The sequence below is a fragment of the Sphaerodactylus townsendi genome, linkage group LG05, assembly GCF_021028975.2.
Source record: "Sphaerodactylus townsendi isolate TG3544 linkage group LG05, MPM_Stown_v2.3, whole genome shotgun sequence".
NCBI classification, from domain to species: Eukaryota; Metazoa; Chordata; class Lepidosauria; order Squamata; family Sphaerodactylidae; genus Sphaerodactylus; species Sphaerodactylus townsendi.
Window position 1 is genome coordinate 10,090,052 of NC_059429.1, and position 18,436 is coordinate 10,108,487.

Below are 18,436 nucleotides of genomic sequence, written 5' to 3' on the forward strand. Positions count from 1 at the left end.
GCTCTGCATTCAACAGGTGCTTCACGAGCATCGCTCTGCATTCAACAGGCTGCAGTAATCTGGCCTGGTCAAAGTTTACAGGTCTGTAACTCGTGGCAGCTGCCCCCCCCCCCCCAACTCTCTTCCTCCTGAACTTTGTCAGGCCAGCACAGGGCAAAGCAGACCCAGCCTCAACCTCTGCCCCCAACAATCCTGTGTGTTGGGGAGATATTGTGGATTACTCCGAAGCAGCTCTTTGGAGCTGCAGTGGCGTAGGAGGTTAAGAGCTCATGGGTCTAATCTGGAGGAACCGGGTTTGATTCCCCGCTCTGCCGCCTGAGCTGTGGAGGCTTATCTGGGGAATTCAGGTTAGCCTGTGCGCTCCCACACACGCCAGCTGGGTGACCTTGGTCTAGTCACAGCTTCTCGGAGCTCTCTCAGCCCCACCCACCTCACAGGGTGTTTGTTGTGAGGGGGGAAGGGCAAGGAGATTGTCAGCCCCTTTGAGTCTCCTGCAGGAGAGAAAGGGGGGATATAAATCCAAACTCTTCTTCTTCTTTTTCTCTTATGGAAGCAAAGGCTGGTGCCCGTTGGGCGAGAGGTTAGTTCTAGCTGCGATGAAAAGCAAGGTTACCCCATATTAATTTAAGTACCCTGTTTCCCCGAATATCAGACATCCCCGGAAAATAAGACATAGTAGAGGTTTTGCATGAAGTGTGACATATAAGGCATCCCCCAAAAGTAAGACGTAGCAAAGTTTTTGTTTGGAAGCACGCCCGACGAACAGAACACAGAAAAATAAAACATCCCCAGAAAATAAGACATAGCGCATCTTTGGGAGCAAAAATTAATAGAAGACACTGTCTTATTTTCGGGGAAACACGGCACTACAACACTTTCATCGCAGCTTTAATAAAATTATGAGACTTGGTAAACAGTTTAGGTTTGGTGGCAGTAACCATGAGAAAAGAACATGCGTCACACCCTCTGCAAGCTATCGGAGACAGGTTGTTGTGGGGTTTCCAGGCTGGTAGACCACGGCCACACACCCTGGAAAACCCACAACAACCAGTTGAATCCGACCCTGAAAGCCTTTGACAATACACTACCAGAGACACACAAACGGACCTTGAGTTTGTTTGGAGGTTCTAGCAGGGGAGCGTAGCTATCGTATGCCCTTGACCGAAGAACGGTACACTCCTAACTGGGATGGTCGTCCTCTTCCACTGAGTGCGCAGCTTCGGGAGGGGCGCACATGGAGCGGTGAGGGAGGTAGGGGGACACCCGCCTAGCCAGCCAGATCAGCCGAATCAACCCTGGTGATCAACGGGGTGGCAGATGTCGCAGCCAGATCGCCCTCGCGTCCAATCTACCACAGACAACTTTTCAAAAAAGGGTTCACTTTAGCCATCTGGTTCAAGGCAGTGTGGGGACATCTATTTTTGCCAACAAGTCGACTTACGGCAACCCGATAGGCTTTTCAAGGTGGTTTTGCCATTGCCTGCCTCTGTTTAGTGACCCTGGACCTCTTTGGGTCTTTCCATCCGAGGGCAAACCAGGGTCAACCCTGGTTAGCTTCTGAAATCAGCTGGGATCAAGTCCAACCGGGCTATCCAGGTCAGGGTGGGGACATCTGCTGAGGAGGAATTCTGCACCTGCGCTCGGCCACGAAAACCTGTGCTGGGCTAACCGGAAGGACTGGGTGTGTCAGAACAACTTATATCTCAAAGAGCGGAACTGCTCATATTTGCCACCCCTGAAAAGACTGGTTTGGCTCCACACTGCTGCGCTTGAAACACAGGGTTTCCGAAGTGCCCGTGCCAGATCACAAAACACCCCGCCCCGTCTAGCGGAATCCTGCATGCAAAGAAGAACCTAAAGAAGGCAGGATGCACTCTCTCTCTCTCTCTCTCGCTCTCGGCTGGTCTTCTGTCTTGATCTAGCAAGGTAGATAAATCGGGAGGGAAATAAACTCTGGAGAGAAACTGGATGTCTAGCAAGCTGGGACAACTGCGGAGCTCTGCCAGGGGGAGAACAGGCCGGAAGGAGACCCAGACGGCTTTAAAGGTTGTCAGTGTTTCCAGACCGTCGGGGCTCTATTTGGGTGCAAATATTTGAATTAAATAAATACGCAACGTTCTTTCCCTCCTGATCCTTCCTTCCTTCTCCCACTGCCTCTTCTTTCTTTCTTTCTTTCTTTCTTTCTTTCTTTCTTTCTTTCTTTCTTTCTTTCTTTCTTTCTTTCTTTTTCTTTCTTTCTTTCCCTCCTCTCTCTCTCTCTCTCACACACACACACGCACGCACACACACACACACACACACTCCCAGCTACCACAACGGGTCATTCACCAGCCTCCTTTCTGACTCAGCTGTCGCAATTCTATCTCTGGTCTCACTTTCGCTTTGAGAGTTGGCACAGCATACTAAGCTGAGAGAGCAAGCTATGAAACAGACAGACTTTGGTCTAAACCTTGTCCCTGTCTTATGAAATGACTTAAATAACACCCCCCACCCCCGCCCCCATCCCCAGTGATAAGGTTACAAGATAATACACTTAAAGCATTTTCAACACTCAAAAACACGAAGCACAACGTTGTGATCCTTTTATTCTCTCTCATCTTAGACCTGTGAACAGATGCTTAAAGGCAAGAAAACTTTACACAGGTTTGCCTTGTTTTCTTCGGGGGCCTCAAAAGGATGTCACTACAAGAATAACTGGTTTTATACCTCCCCTTTCTTTCCTGGAAGGAGACTCAAGGAGCAGCAGTGGCGTAGGACGTTAAGAGCTCATGTATCTAATCTGGAGGAACCGGGTTTGATTCCCAGCTCTGCCGCCTGAGCTGTGGAGGCTTATCTGGGGAATTCAGATTAGCCTGTACATTCCCACACATGCCAGCTGGGTGACCTTGGGCTAGTCACAGCTTCTTGGAGCTCTCTCAGCCCCACCTACCTCACAGGGTGTTTGTTGTGAAGGGGGGAGGGCAAGGAGATTGTAAGCCCCTTTGAGTCTCCTACCGGAGAGAAAGGGGGGATATAACTCCAAACTCTTCTTCTTCTTCCCGTCTTCTCTCCACGACAGACACCTTGTGATATAGGGGAGGTTGAGAGAGTTCTGCGAGAACTGCAATTAGCCCAAGGAACGGGGAAGCAAATCCAGTTCTCCAGATTAGAGTCCGCCGGTTGTGTGAAAGAGCGGGGAAGCAAATCCTGTTCACCAGATAAAGAGTCTGTTGCTCGGGTGGAGGGGTGATAAATCAAACCCAGTTTTCCAGATTAGAGTCTGCTGCTCTTAGCCACTAGACCACTAGCAATGCATGGGCGGGCGGGCTAGCAGAAATGGCAGATCAGGCTAACTGGCCAACAGAGCTCTGCTTATTCTTACTTCTCCATCACTAGAGTTCTCACCTATCTGGAATTTTTTTTTAAAAAAATTGCTCATTTCCCCCCCCTTCGGTTCTCCTCGTTCTCTTACTGATCTCTTCCCCTGTTAACAGTCCTTTTACATGCCCCTATGCTGACCCATGTTGTACATACAACTGAATAACTCATCTTGAACTGGTTCAATATCCCTGTGAACATTCCACTGCATGTCACTCCTCACTCCCTCCCCTCCATTGCATGTCACTCCTCACTCACTCCCCTCCCTTGATTGCCACCCCTTACTCCCTCTCTCCCCTTGCATGCCCCCCTCCCTCTCCCTCTGCTAGGATGGGTGGGCCATGTCCATATGCCGGACCTCTCACTCCTCCCTCTCCCTTGCATGCCACCCCTCCCTCCCTCCCCCTCCCTTGCATGCCACCCCTCCCTCCCCTCCCTTGCATGCCACCCCTCACTCCCTCCCTCCGCTAGGGTGGGTGGGTCATGTCCAGATGCCGGGCCTCTCACCCCTCCCTCCCTCCCCATCCCTGGCATGCCACCCCTCCCTCCCCTTCCCTGGCATGCCACCCCTCACTCTCTCCCTCCGCTAGGGTCATGTCCAGATGCCGGGTCCCTCCCCTTCCCTTGCATGCCACCCCTCCCCATCTAACTGAATAGAGCGGCAGGAAGCACAAGCAGTGTGCCACTCTGCCAATATGACGTGCCAAGGTCAGCAATAAGAATGGAAGAAGCAGGCAGAAGAACAAATCTGTCTAGGATGGGGTATGTCACAGGCTGACTGCCAAGGAAGGGCAGGAGACAGGGACGGAGGGCTAGCCATGACAGGGTAGGGGGAAACTACCTTATTTTTTATACATATATATCAAAGAGAGTGGGAATCTACACCACAAAACTTGCAACCTAAGCAGACAGACACACACCAACACCCAAATCTCTCTCTCTCTCTGCTTAGGACGTAAGTTTTGTGGTGCAGATTCGCTTGATCTTTGCTTTGGCTCAACGATCTACAGTTTCAAATGGTATCTGAAGAGCCCATCGCTGATGCTGTGATTGTCCTGTCACCTGTCCCACTTTCTCGAGGAATCTCTTTTGCGTGGCTTCTGATCCTCATTCCTGGAACTTGTGTCTCAGTGTTGTCATCTAAAGAATGAATGGTTTTCAACAACGCGTCCTACATGCTTAACTCCTTAATAATAGACTACATGTGAAAATAATATACTACACGTTTAAATTAGGGTTCTCTTATCTACTTGAGCTACATGTCTTTCAAGTTTTTGCTTTGTACTTGCAGCAATCCCAAAGAGAATGTAGATTGTGGTTAAGTTTATCAGTGCGGGCCTGTTATCATGTACGAACACACTCCTTGGTGGGGCACGTAAGTACACAGAAGAGCTCAGCACCTCAGACAAATAAAGAACTTTCTGTCAGCAATCCCCCAATCACCCCATCTGTTGAGCACACTAGACTCTACCTCTTGACCACTCTGTTGTCAACCTGGGTGAAGACGTCCCGGCTGCAACTGACATTTGTGTTTCATTTACTGTGTGATGTAATTTTTATAACACCTGTCCCTTATCTGGCTCAGAGCAGTTTCCAACTTCAATAAAGCAACACATAATAAATATACTGTAAATGCTTTAAAACAGTGGTTCTCAACCTGTGGGTTGCGACCCCTTTGGGGGTCGAACAACCCTTTCACAGGGGTCGCCTAGGACTCTCTGCATCAGTGTTCTCCATCTGTAAAATGGATAAATGTTAGGGTTGGGGGTCACCACAACATGAGGAACTGTATTAAAGAGTCGCGGCATTAGGAAGGTTGAGAACCACTGCCTAAGACTCTCTGCATCAGTGTTCTCCATCTGTAAAATGGATAAATGTTAGGGTTGGGGGTCACCACAACATGAGGAACTGTATTAAAGAGTCGCGGCATTAGGAAGGTTGAGAACCACTGCCTAAGACTCTCTGCATCAGTGTTCTCCATCTGTAAAATGGATAGATGTTAGGGTTGGGGGTCACCACAACATGAGGAACTGTATTAAAGGGTCGCGGCATTAGGAAGGTTGAGAACCACTGCCTAAGACTCTCTGCATCAGTGTTCTCCATCTGTAAAATGGATAAATGTTAGGGTTGGGGGTCACCACAACATGAGGAACTGTATTAAAGGGTCGAAGCATTAGGAAGGTTGAGAACCATTGCTTTAAAACGTACAGATAAAATCTAAGCTTAAACTAGCGAAGAAGTTGATTTCAGCAATTTAGTCTATTCAGCAGTCATGAACTTCTCTCCTTGATGGCCTCTCTGGTCTAATTTGGATGGGGTTCACGCAGAGGAAATCAATGAGGAAAATAAGGTATGGGTAGGAAAGGAAGGGAAGTACTTATAGATGGGGAGCCCGAACACCCCTGAATGACCCAGATTCAAATCCCCACTCTGCCTTGAAATTTAGATGGTGGCCAAAGGGCTACTCCCATCCCTACATGTACTTTTCCAGGGTGGGGAGAGAAACACTGAAGAATCTGGGAGCAAACTTTTTTTTAAAAAAACCCCATTCCTATCCCTTATTCTCGAGCTCCTTTGATTTAGAGATCTTTAGTAGTAGGCAGGAAGCGTTTATTTCTTTAATGAAAATATGAGGGAGAGATACTTAGCCACGGTTGGCGTGGTCCTTGGTTCTCTATCCCGCAACCTGTAGAGAACTATGCTATCTTTCATTATGGCACAAAGGCAACTTTGTTAAAACAGGGGTCATTCATAAGTCGCCATAAGAGTTATATTGGGGACATTACAAAAATCACGCATTTTAGAGAGCAAAGGACTCAGAAGCAGCTCACATGACTCTGCTCTGAGCTTCCGTTTCCTAAAGAAGAAGAAGAGTTTGGATTTATATCCCCCCTTTCTCTCCTGCAGGAGACTCAAAGGGGCTTACAATCTCCTTGCCCTTTCCCCCTCACAACAAACACCCTGTGAGGTAGGTGGGGCTGAGAGAGCTCCGAGAAGCTGTGACTAGCCCAAGGTCACCCAGCTGGTGTGTGTGGGAATGTACAGGCTAATCTGAATTCCCCAGATAAGCCTCCACAGCTTAGGTGAAGAAGAAGAAGAAGAAGAAGAGGAGGAGGAGGAGGATCCCCCTTTCTCTCTTATTAGAAGACTCAAACTCCTTTCCCTTACCCCCTCCCCCATAACAAACACCCTGTGAGGTAGGTGGGGCTGAGAGAGCTCCCAGAAGCTGTGACTAGCCCAAGGTCACCCAGCTGGCGTGTGTGGGAGTGTACAGGCTAATCTGAATTCCCCAGAGAAGCCTCCACAGCTCAGGCGGCAGAGTGGGGAATCAAACCCGGTTCCTCCAGATTAGATACATGAGCTCTTAACCTCCTACGCCACTTTGGTCCTGGGCACTTGAGAGGGCGCATCTGCCCCTATATTCCTGCCTGGATACTGAGTTGAAAGGAGAAGGCCCACCTGGCTGTCCTGCTCCCTTTGGAGGTGAGCGGGGTAGGAGCAGTCCCTCGCAACAGAGGCCCCTGCACTGTGGGATGCCCTGCCACCAGATGCCAACTCTCCTGGAGTTTCGGCACATGGCAAAAACTGGCCTCTTCATGCATATTTGGATGATTTCTCTCTCTTCCCCCCCCCCCACTGGGATGGGGGGGGGCTCAAGGTGTCCTGTAGGCCCCTCCCACTTTGGGGGGAGGTTGGGGTTGGAGTTTTAGGCCCAATCTTAAGGACTGCTTTCTAGCTCAGGGGTTCCCGAAGATGCTGTGGCCCCCACCAATCCCTTGACTAGTGCCCCCCCCCCCACGTGTTGCCAGAAAGTGGGGCTTTTGTCCAGGGGAAGATTTGATCGGTCAGGCAGATTTCTAGTCTCAGTGCGGAATGTGTTATGGGCATAGGACTGGTTTTATTGCCCTACTGTGTGAGATTTTATTGTGGCTCTTATTGTAACCAGCCCTGAACCGTCTGTAAAAAAGGGGGGGGGGACACACAACTTAATGAGGATGATGATGTAATAATGATAATAAAATCTTCCAACTCAATCTAACAATAAGCCCAAAATAAGAATAGAAGCCTGAGCAGGACAACCCCTTCCCCCCCCCCCCACCAAACTGAGGGCCTTCTCAATTCAATTCAATTCAATTCAATCCAGGTGAAAATGTCTCAAAAGGTCGCCCCTCCCCGCTTCCCCTTAAGGACCCCCCCCCCACATCCCCCATTCAGCCCACTCCCACCTGCCCTACCCTCTTCCGGCTCCCCCTCGACCTCGCCCCTCAGCCCCCTCCCGCTCCTGCCCGCCCCTCGCTTCCTCCTTCCGCGCCCCGATCCACCCTCCTCACCGGCAGCCGCGGCGCGATCTCGGCCGAGCAGCAGTGGCAGAAGTACCGCCCGGGCTGAGGAGAAGCTTCGGCCATCTTGCTTCCCTCCCTCCCCCGCGGGGAGGAGGCCTCGCCCAATAACGCAACCAGGCTACGGCGCCCGAGGAGGGCCAGAACTCAGAGCACGTTGAGGGGGTGAGGCCCGCCTCCTTTCCCTCCCCCCCCCTCAGTTCCCGCCCACTCTCAAGAAAGCCCCACCCCCCCGAGCGGGTCGGCCTCCCTCCCCTTCTCGGCCACCGTAGCCAATTCATGCGAGTGGGCGGGACCCCATGCTTCCCCTCCCCTCCATTTCCCCTTCTGCTTCCTCACCCGGGGAAAAATTCCGCCCCTTCCTGGTCTCACCTCCCCACCCCCCCGAACTCGCGACTTTTGATGTTTTTTGCTCCCTTGCGGCTGCCGTAGCAGGGTGGTGCGGCATGCCAGGAGGAGTGAAAGAAAGGCGGGAAGGGCCATTGACTTGCATTGGGTCTCTCTCTCTCTCTAATCTCTATCTATCTATCTATCTATCTATCTATCTATCTATCTATCTATCTATCTATCTATCTATCTATCTATCTATCTATCTATCTATCTATCTGTATAGATAGATAGATAGATAGATAGAGCGAGTCTGCCTGGGCCTCTCACGCTGTGGGAGGCAGCGGTGCCGGGCAGGGAAACCCCCTCTGCCCGATGGAGCCGTGGGGCAGAGGGGGGATGGTGGCTGTGGGGATGGTAGAGGGGGGATGGCAGCTGCTCTGGAGGGACATGCCCACGCTACCCCCGACCTCCAAGGGTCGGAGGACAGCATGGGCGTGTCCAGTGGTGGGATCCAAAAATTTTAATAACAGGTTCCGATGGTGGTGGGATTCAAACAGTGGCGTAGCGCCAATGGGGCTGGGCGGGGCACGGCGGGGGCACGGGTGGGGATTCAGGGGGCAGGGCATTAATAATTTCTCTGTGACTGTAAAAAACTCTTACTGTAAAAAAAAAGTTCCTAATTTCCAGCTGGTATCTTTCTGTCCATAATTTAAACTCATTCTAGCAAGTCCTATTGTCTACTGCCAACAGAAACAACTACTTCTCCTCTAATTGACTGCTTGTCCAATAGTTAATAGTTTCAAATGCTTAATTTTGTTTCTAGAAATCAAAAGAAGGATCCTTTCCTTAAACCAGGAACTTTGCCATATTTCTAAAACTTGTTTTTAAAACAGCCCAGCAGGGAGAATTATCCCGTTTTCTACCTTCGCTAACCAGCCACATAGGAAACAACAGGACTTTATGATTTTTGGACCTAACGGAATTTCTAACGGAAAAGCAGACCCAATTAGTAACCCCCTCTCGGCACACACAAATAATTAGTAAACAACTCTCGGGAACGGGTGAGAACCTGCTGGATCCCACCTCTGGGCATGCCCCTACAGCCCTGCAGAGCAGCGCTGGAAGGAGAGGTGAGTGGAGGGGATGCGGCGCCCTCATGCACAGAGCCGCCTCTGGTTCAACCCCTCCACTCACCTTTCCTTCCAGCACTGCTCTGGAGGGCTGGGGGGGACACGCCTATGCTACCCTCCGACCTCCAGGCCACACGGAGCCGCAGTATAAGGCTGAAAGAGCCACATGCGGCTCCGGAGCCGCAGGTTGCAGACCCCTGATCTACAGAGAGGGGTCTGCCTTATTTCCATGGTCAAGTGTCCTTAGTGTTTATTCAAGTGCCACAACGTTCCTTGTTTTATACTATCTTTCTTTAAACCAACATGACTCCCCCCGCTGCTTTGGGTAGAAAAGGAAGGATTATAAATGGTGTGATGATGTAAAATATTTGCTGTTTCGCTTGCAAAAGAACAGTGCAGCCAGTCTTCTAGAACAAGACTCTGACTTTAGAGTCCCCTGGGATAAAAGCTATTCAGACTAGTCTAAACTGGTCAAGTTGTAATGGATCCCAAACTACAGTGCTGCCCCTCACAAAAACAGAGATGTTAAGCATCTTGTATTTAGATTGTTCAACCTGCTTGACTTCCAGATGTTCATGGACTACAATTCCCATCAGCCCCCAATTGGCCATGGTGACGGGCTGATGGGAATTGTAGTCCATGAACATCTGGAGAGCCACAGGTTGCAGACCCCTGATCTAGACAATCCAACAGGTTGCATTAGATTTTTATCCTGCCTTAAAACACGATCTCACCCTCCTCTATGCGGACCTCATTCACAACTCTGTGAGGTCAATCAGGAGAGAATCACTGACCCAAAATTGCCCAGCAAGCTCCAGGGCAGAGTGGAAATCTGAACCACGGTCTACCTGTCAAAACCCACCTCTGTAGCCCCTATGCAGCATTCTCTTCTCACGGGTAGGGTGAAGGAGACTTGATCTTACTTTACTTATTCTATTTATACGTACCGGCCTGGGGGACATATGCAGTGGCGGGATCCAAACATTTTAGTAACAGGTTCCCATGGTGGTGGGATTCAAACTGTGGCGTAGCGCCAATGGGGCTGGGCGGGGCACGACAGGGGCGTGGCCGGGCATTCCTGGCCGGGGCTGTGGCAAGGACGCAGCCGCTGTGCCGGTCCTTGGGCGGGAAACGAATGCACGCAGGCGCAGGCTGCCACGCACGCCGGTGCACCTCCTGTTAGACTGCTTCAAGTTCTGCGCGCTACTGCTGAGAGGAGGGGCGTAACGAAGGCAAAAATCACGTGGCAAAATCACCCATTAGTAACCCCCTCTCGGCACACACAAATCATTAGTAACCTACTCTCGGGAGCCTGTGAGAACCTGCTGGATCCCACCTCTGGACATATGGGGTCAAATGTCCCTGGACTGTGCCCATTTAGTCATGTTGGGGGGCAGAAAATCACCACCCAAACCCCTCCTCCTTCTCTGGGGTCCATACACTGACTTTAAAAAAAGTTGTTTGGTCGTGGTGGGGGAGGGCGGCCACCCATATGGGGTGGGGGACTCCGATTTTGCAACAGGCTCCATTTTCCCTCGATATGCCTCTGATGTATACCCTGTGGGGTATAAATTTATACCCTTTCTTCCCAGTGGGGGCTCAAAGTGGCTTACCTCACTCTCCTCTCCTGTTTTATTCTCACAACAACCCTGTAAGGTAGATTAAGCTGAGAGTGTGACTAGCCCGTGGTCACCCAGCAAGCTTTCATGGCAGAGTGGGAATTCGATCTTGGGTCTTGCAGATCCTGATCTGACACTTTAACCACTATACCGCACTGGATCTGTTGGTTAGAGGGTTGGGCTAAGAACTGGTAGAGCAGAGCTCAAATTCTACATTCCACCAGGAGGTACACTGAGGCGGCCTGAGAAATTCACTCGATTTTTTAAGCATAACTAACATTGCTGTGAGGATCAAGAGTGGTGGGATTCCCTGCTTAATCTCAGCTTAATCTACCTTACAGGGTTGTTGTGAGAATAAAACAGGAGAGGAGAGTGAGGTAAGCCACTTTGAGCCCCCACTGGGAAGAAAGGGTATAAATCCATGTAGGATTCCCTGAGCTTTTTGGAGAAACGGTGGGATGAAACTGAAGCATGAGGTCCCTTCTGCATATGCAGAATAATGCACTTTCAATCCACTTCCACAATTGTTTGCAGTGGATCTTGCTCTTCCACATGGCTGCAAAGTGCATTGGAAGTGGATTGAAAACGCATTATTCTGCATGTGCGGAAGGGGCCTCAGAGAACAACTTTTAAAACATTGGTTCTGGTAGAAGCAATCATGAAGTGTTTGGGTGGATGATTAATGATTGGTTCCCCACCCTGGGACATGGACAATGCGCCACACTAAACTTTCCCATTCTTGCTAGACACAGTGTGAAACAGACTTTTCTCTGTGATACACCTCTGAAGATGCCAGCCACAGATGGCAGGCAAAACATTAGGAACAAGATCCACCAGACCACGGCTACACAGCCCAGAAAACCCACCAGAACCAGTTGAATCCGGCCGTGAAAGCCTTCGACAATACATCTTAAAATATTGTTTACTTTTAACAAAGTAGTATTTGATGTTCTGACGTGGAAACTTGATGGGGTCATCTCTGGTTAGTATTTGCATGGGAGACCTCCAAGGGAGATCTGGACTGCTACACTGAGGCAAAATCACCTCTGTCCATCTCTTGCTTTTAAAACCCTACACCGGGGTGGCCAACCTATGGTGCTCCAGATGTTCATGGACTACAACTCCCATAAGCCCCTGCCATGCTGTCAGGGGCTGATGGGAGTTGTGGTCCATGAACATCTGGAGCACCATAGGTTGGCCATCTCTACCCTACCCGACACACAAACACACAGATGATGTACTCTTTGTTTTGAGACACCACCTTCTTAGCTATACAGTGACCGTGGTTTTAAAATGGAGGAAAAGGTTAAGAGGCTGCTGACAGATCAAATATTCCCCCAGTCAGGGTGTGGGGCAGAGTTTATCCCCCCCTTATTTTATCTTCACAACAGCCTTCCAAGACAAGGTTAGGCAGAGGAAGTGCAGATTTCTTTGGCAGGAAGAGCGTACACACACAAGTTTAGTACAAGGTAAACCCTTTATTACAACTTTTTCATTGATAGGTATACAACATCTGAAAGACAGATACAGGGAGGGGGGGGGGGGAAAGTAATATTGTTATAAAATGTCACATTTATTGCTACATTACTGTTATATACAGGACAGTTCTCAAAATTCTACTTTTAAAAAAGTTAAGGATTATTTAAAAATTCCAAATAATCCAGCCAGCTGTGTTTTTTTTCTTGACACTTGTATAAAATTATTATTATTTTTTTAAAAAATGAACACAATCCATATCTTGAGGCACTCGGAAACACAATTTTAACCCCGTGCTCCCCCTCCCGTCCCAGAAATTGTGATTCAGTCCCAAAAAAAATGTCTCTCTCTCTATCCTGACCCCCTCCTCCCTTCCCCAAAAAGCTTTTCTTTTTTTAATTTGGGGATAGGCATACATATATATATATATTTATACTATATATATATTTTTCAAAACTATAATGTGTATCTGGATTTTTTTAATAACAAGGATCTCAGCCAGTTACGTACAGCTGGACTTACATGTAGGCATCAAGACACCAAGGGCCACGATCCAGCCTGCAGTTCGGTATGTCTGAAGTCCCATTGAAACGACAGGATTTACACGTCCATTGCAACTCGACTGTTTTAATGAGACTCGGTCACGACTCGCTTTAGCTGGATCGGGGCCATCCCCCCCCCCCAAAAGCAGACTAAATTTTTTATTTTTTATATAAAAAGCCCTGTTAACAAAAAAACCCCTCAAAACATCCAAAAGGGCTAAAAAATATGGAACACCCCCACTCCTAAAAAAATATAGTTTAATGGGAATCAAGTTACATTTTTGTTCTCTGTATTGCTTGAACCCCATTTTCTTTAAAAAAAAATCATTTCCCCACAATGCTGCTCCTCCTAAGACTTCTTTTTCTTCTTTTTGCTGGATATCCCTTTTTCGTCTCCTAAAACTCTTAACCCTCTACCCAAACAAAAACAAATATCCCAAGATTCTTTGGGATGTGTCCACATTACAAACTTTTAATAGGTTTCAAACCACTTTCAGCTCCCACGGGTGCCAAATTCGCAAATCGGAGGCTCCAGGACAGCTCCCTCACGGAAATCGTAGGGTCCTTTTACCAAGAAGCTATAGGTGGAGAAATGCCATGGTTTGAACCGGGTTTTCGATTTCTAGTGTGGACACACCCTTAGGAAGGTGAGTTTCCCACCTCTGCTCAACAGAACAGAAATATCACCACACAACTAAAACAAACAAAATGAACCATTGAAAAAACAACAATAAAAGAAGCATTCTTTTTCTCTCTCTCTTTTTTAAGTGGGTGGATTGGAAAGAGATTTCGGGAGGTCGGGCACTAAGAGTCAGGAGGCTTTGTCCTTCGCAGGGGTTTGCCTGGAGGGGACTTGGGGACGTATTCCCTTGGAACTTTCCTCGTGGCATTAGGAAAGCCTGCTCCAGAAACTCTGCTTGCATCCTGCCCTGCCCTCGCCTTCTGCCAACCTTTGTGATACGGGTAGTTGTGTTTCCCCTCTTCCTCAGTGATCTTTTTCCGCTAGGCACATAGGAATTCCCTCTGCTGCACAGCTAGTACTAAAAGGACCGGAACAGAGTAAGATCGTGGGATGGAATAGATGCATCCAAGGGCTCCGCTGGGCGCATTCTTGGCCAGTCGATAGCCTGACCTATCAAAAGAGACTGGCCTTCTCATCCAAGTTAGTGTCAGGACCAAAGAGTCGAAACGCCGAAGTTGACGGGTTCAGCAAAACGCAACGCCCTTCCCCGTTAAGCTCCTCTTTCAATGTCACAAGGAAAATTAGCTGCAGCGGGTATCAAAGCAGGGATCCCCCATCGATCCTCCGGAATAACATCCTCTCCACCAACCTCAAAGCAAAATTCTATGATCTGGAACCTCACGTTTCGAGATGATGGGTCCCTCCACTGAGCCTGCAAACTTGGGCCCAATTTGTCAAAATCACGCAGCGGCTGCACCAGAGGAGGCCTGCGTCGGCTGAATCACCCCCGCGCCTGGATTAGAGACTCCCGCTGCCTTGCCCACAGCAGATTGATCTGGAAGCGGAGGGATATGATGATGGCATTCCTTTCAGTCTACAAAGAGGGGCAGGCCTCTCCGAAGAGCACTTGGGGATAACTCTGGGGCATTCTGGGTGGGGGGAAGAGACACAGCTGTCCTGAAATGACAACACGGGTTCCAAAACAACCTTGGAACGGTGATGAGGGGGACAATGATGCATCTCCAGAGGTGTGGGTGTATTTCCAGTTGTGGCTTCCAGCTGAGCCCGGGGGGTGGCTGAAACTCTGTTCTTCACACCAAAAGCATCTTCTCTTCCTAAACGTGTGCAGTCTCCAGCTCCCCTTTGTCTGCTGGATGAAGCGTTTTGTTCCTTACCTTTCCATCGGTGCCCCCGTCCACCAAGAGATCTTTGTTCTAGCCGCCGCTCTCCTGTTTTTGTTCCTTGCCAGCGCGCTCCAGTGCTCTAAAATGAACAGTTTTCCACCTCTGGGATACCTTTTGAAGGCTCCTCCCGCAGACCCAGTGCCGTGCGCACGCTGTTGCGTGTCCCTCCTTCCTTCCCCCCACCCCCGCAGCATTTTGATGCGTTGATCTTGAGGTCCATGCGATATCCTCACAGCTCAAAAGGAACCGAGAGATACGTCTTTTTTTTTTGCAGTCCTCGGAAAAGTATTTGAAAAATCTCAGGAGCGGAGACGGTGAAAGAGTTCCAGGAATCCCTTCAGGACAGATCCTCAGACAAGATCACAGAGCCTCTTGTTATCACACGGGGCTTCTACTCCGCCCTCCCCCCCTCCCGACAGAAAAAAAAAGCCAAAAAGGATGTTATCAACACAGTCCGAATTTCTTTCACCATCAAGGAAGTTATGAGCCAAACAGAAATATTCATTAGTCCGCCTACCTAAATTTGCATCGAGCGGCTTAACGGAGCCAAATGCGACCTCTTTTTTAAACATCCAGTCTCTTAGTACAATTTTTTTTTTATATTTCCGGTTAATCTTCTTTGAAAAAAAAAGAAAAGAAAATATGCAACATTAACTATAAAAACAGCAGCAGGGGAAACAAAATAACCAAAAGGATGGGAAACCAAAAAAAAAATCTTTTTTTTTGTACACAATTTTTTTTCCGTCCTCACTTACAAAACATATATGCAAAAAGAAGCTAATTAAAAAAAAACCCCAAAAAAGCATCGCTATGTTTGTTCTACTTTTTTTTTAAAAAAAATTAACGTTAACTAATGTTCTTTTTTTAAAAAAAATATTACGCTTAGGCACAATTTCTTCTGCTGGCCTTTTGTGAACAAGCCATTTTTAATATAACGCTTCCCCCTCCCCCCTCCCCGATGCCCCCTCAGTAAATTCAAGATATGCATTGACAGTTCCAGAATATACACTTTAAGGCAATCTTTGCTGTTGGTTTTTTGATAAAGTTGCTTCTTCCCTTGTCTTCCGTCCTTTCTTTCCTTCTTTAAAAAAAAGTTCCTTTGACCATGCTGAAGATCCATTGCTGTACGTCAGTATTAAAAGGGCTACAGTTTCTGGTGGGGACCAACGGGGCAGGGGCAGGGCACGCCCTTCCCTTCTTCCTACAGACGTCTGCTCCCAGAAGAAGAAAAGGAATCATCTAGAAAGACGGACAAAGAAGGGGGGGGGGGGGGGAACAAAAACAGAGATCCTGAATCTCTGCCCACAGGAATACGCTGCAGGAGGTTCTGCGTCTGGGCTCCCGTGGCAGCCGATCCAATGTTACCCTCAACGGCTGATTCCGCAGGGGCCAAAAACAGCGGTGTGAAAACGGTGTGAAAACAGTATATTTTATTTATTTATTTATTTTTTAATCTTATATACCGCCCAACCCCCGGAGGGCTCTGGGCGGTGAACAACAGAAAATTATAATTACATAATACATTTTAAATAAGTGGAGTTAAAATGCAGCAAATAATAACAACAACAATGCCCGCAACAATTCCTATTAGACTCTCCCAGAAGGGGAGAAAAGAATGGGGCCCATAGATGGTATGGCCCAAAGTACAGGAGGGTAAAGGGGCACTCATATCAGCGGCTGGACACTCCAAAAGCCCGGCGGAACAACTCCGTCTTGCAGGCCCTGCGGAACTCACCAAGATCCCGCAGGGCCCGGACAGCTGGAGGAAGAGTGTTCCACCAGGCAGGGGCCAGGGCTGTAAAAGTCCTGGCCCGTGTGGAGGCCAGCCGCATCATTGAGGGGCCAGGGACTACCAACAAATTGGCCTCCGCTGAACGCAGTATAAACCCTTTTACACCGTTTTAAACCTTTTTACACCATTTTCACACTGTTTTCACACTGCTGTTTTTGGCCCATGCGGAATCAGCCTGTGGAACCGATCCCAACACAATGGAGCAAGGGCCACTTATTTAGATGGCTTTTTTTTTTAAAAAAAAGAAAAGCAAACAGGTTCAGCCAGAGCTTTCTTTGTGGTGGCTCCCGCCTTCGGGAACAGCCTGCCTGATTCCCGTCATTCTGCAACTGTGTAAAACAGGATTGTTCAGAAGGGCATTTCGTCAAAGGGGATATGGCTCAGAGGCGGAGCTACCAGGGGACTGGGGGTGCGTGTTGCACCAGGTGTGTGCCTGGGGGGCAGGTCAGAAAATCACCCCCGCCCCACAGCAGCGCCCCCCTTTACCTTAGTGAAACAGTGCAGGCTGGAGAAGCGGCCTGTTCCCTTCAGGCTGAAAACGGCCTGGTGGGAACTACACTTCCCAGGAGACCTTGTTCTACGAGCCCCAAGGTCTCATGGGAAGTGTAGTCCCCACAAGGCCGTTTTCAGCCTGAAGGGAACAGCCCACTTTTCCAGGCTAAACTAAGATAAGGGGGGGCGGAAAACACAAAATGTGCACCGGGCGCCGTATGACCCAGCAACGCCTCTGATAAGGCTGCAGTATAGGAGGAGGAATCAAACCCGATTCCTCCAGATTAGATACATGAGCTCTTTAACCTCCTACGCCACTACTGGTAGGGTTATGCCCAGCAAGGCTTCTGCTAGATTGGCTGTGCAGATTAAAAAAAAAATGTTCCTTTGGCAACAGCTGCCACCAGAGCACAAGGATCCACACTGTGTTATTGAAGTTAAGCTGCGGCAGCCATTTTGTGTCTAGCTTTGACTGCTGCAGCAACCATTTTGTTGCGACACCCAATTCTGAATGTGTCAGAATTCCGAAAGTGCCTCCAAACAGGTTGGGGACCCTTGGTTTTACCATGTGCATTACTTTTCTTTTATGGAATTACTTTCTATTCGCAATCCCATTTTTGGGGTACTTTTTTAATGACATTATGTCTGATCCCTGCTATTTCGGCCCTGTTTCTAATTTTTGCGATCCCGGTTTTATTTTTTGTTTGCTGAATGGCTCAAGTTACTGGATCACGTTGTCTTACACTGTGTGGAATCTGCATTACTGTCAGGGAGAAAGGCAAGCTACAAATGAAATTTTTAGAAAAACAAAACAAACAAAAACCAGCTATGGCTTAGGATGTCTAACTGAAATCTACGCAATCCAGAAGTAGGCCTGGGCCCCCGAGACTAGCTTTAGTGTTTCTGGCTAATCGCAGGAGGCTGGCTAGCTTGATCACTGGTCTGATCCAGCAAGTTCCCTTTTATCATACTATGATCTAGAAAACCCATAAGCAGGGTTTGAAAACAGCTGTCTGAACTAGTGGGCCGACCTCCACATCTGGTGGTGGTTCTATATACATAGCTCTTTTGGTGTTTTAGCATATCTCCCCAGTAATTGTTCTGATTTAAATGTCTGATATCTCAGGGAAGTGAATGATTTCCTTAGGTTTGCTTCCTTGAGATTTGTGAGATATTGTGCATAACATTTGTTCTTTTTGACGTCGGAGAACCAATGGGAGTATTTCTGAATGGAAGCAAGTTGTTTGTCTTGTAGAGCATCTCTACTAAAGAGCCAGTCACGAATTTTGCTAGCATCCCATCTATGAATAGTTTTCAGATCAGAAATTTTGTAAAGAGCTAATATGGGAGAAATTTGATCCTCCCCCCGTTTGTTCTCGTCATGTGTCTATAGCTCAGATTTACTAATTGGTTGGACTTTAGAGTTGCCAAGGTTTTATGATACAAAAGTATTCTTAGATGGATTCTTGTCCTGATGGAGGGTAGCCCTACT

The 18,436-nt window shown here is 48.4% G+C and overlaps 2 protein-coding genes across 8 annotated transcripts in view; both read right to left on the reverse strand.

Annotated features, from left to right (window-relative positions):
* The window catches only part of RNF126 (ring finger protein 126), a 32,962-nt gene extending 25,146 nt beyond the window's left edge, over positions 1 to 7,816 (reverse strand). The window contains exon 1 of the mRNA XM_048497214.1: positions 7,689 to 7,816. Coding sequence (XP_048353171.1) covers positions 7,689 to 7,763 — 75 coding nt within the window. The 5' untranslated portion in view covers positions 7,764 to 7,816. The remainder of the gene's footprint in view (positions 1 to 7,688) is intronic.
* A 4,418-nt stretch (positions 7,817 to 12,234) lies between these two features.
* Positions 12,235 to 18,436, reverse strand: part of TCF3 (transcription factor 3) — a 360,303-nt gene continuing 354,101 nt past the window's right edge. For all 7 annotated transcript variants that reach the window (XM_048496146.1, XM_048496144.1, XM_048496143.1 and 4 more), the window contains exon 19: positions 12,235 to 15,899. The gene's annotated coding sequence lies outside the window, so the exon portion shown is untranslated. The remainder of the gene's footprint in view (positions 15,900 to 18,436) is intronic.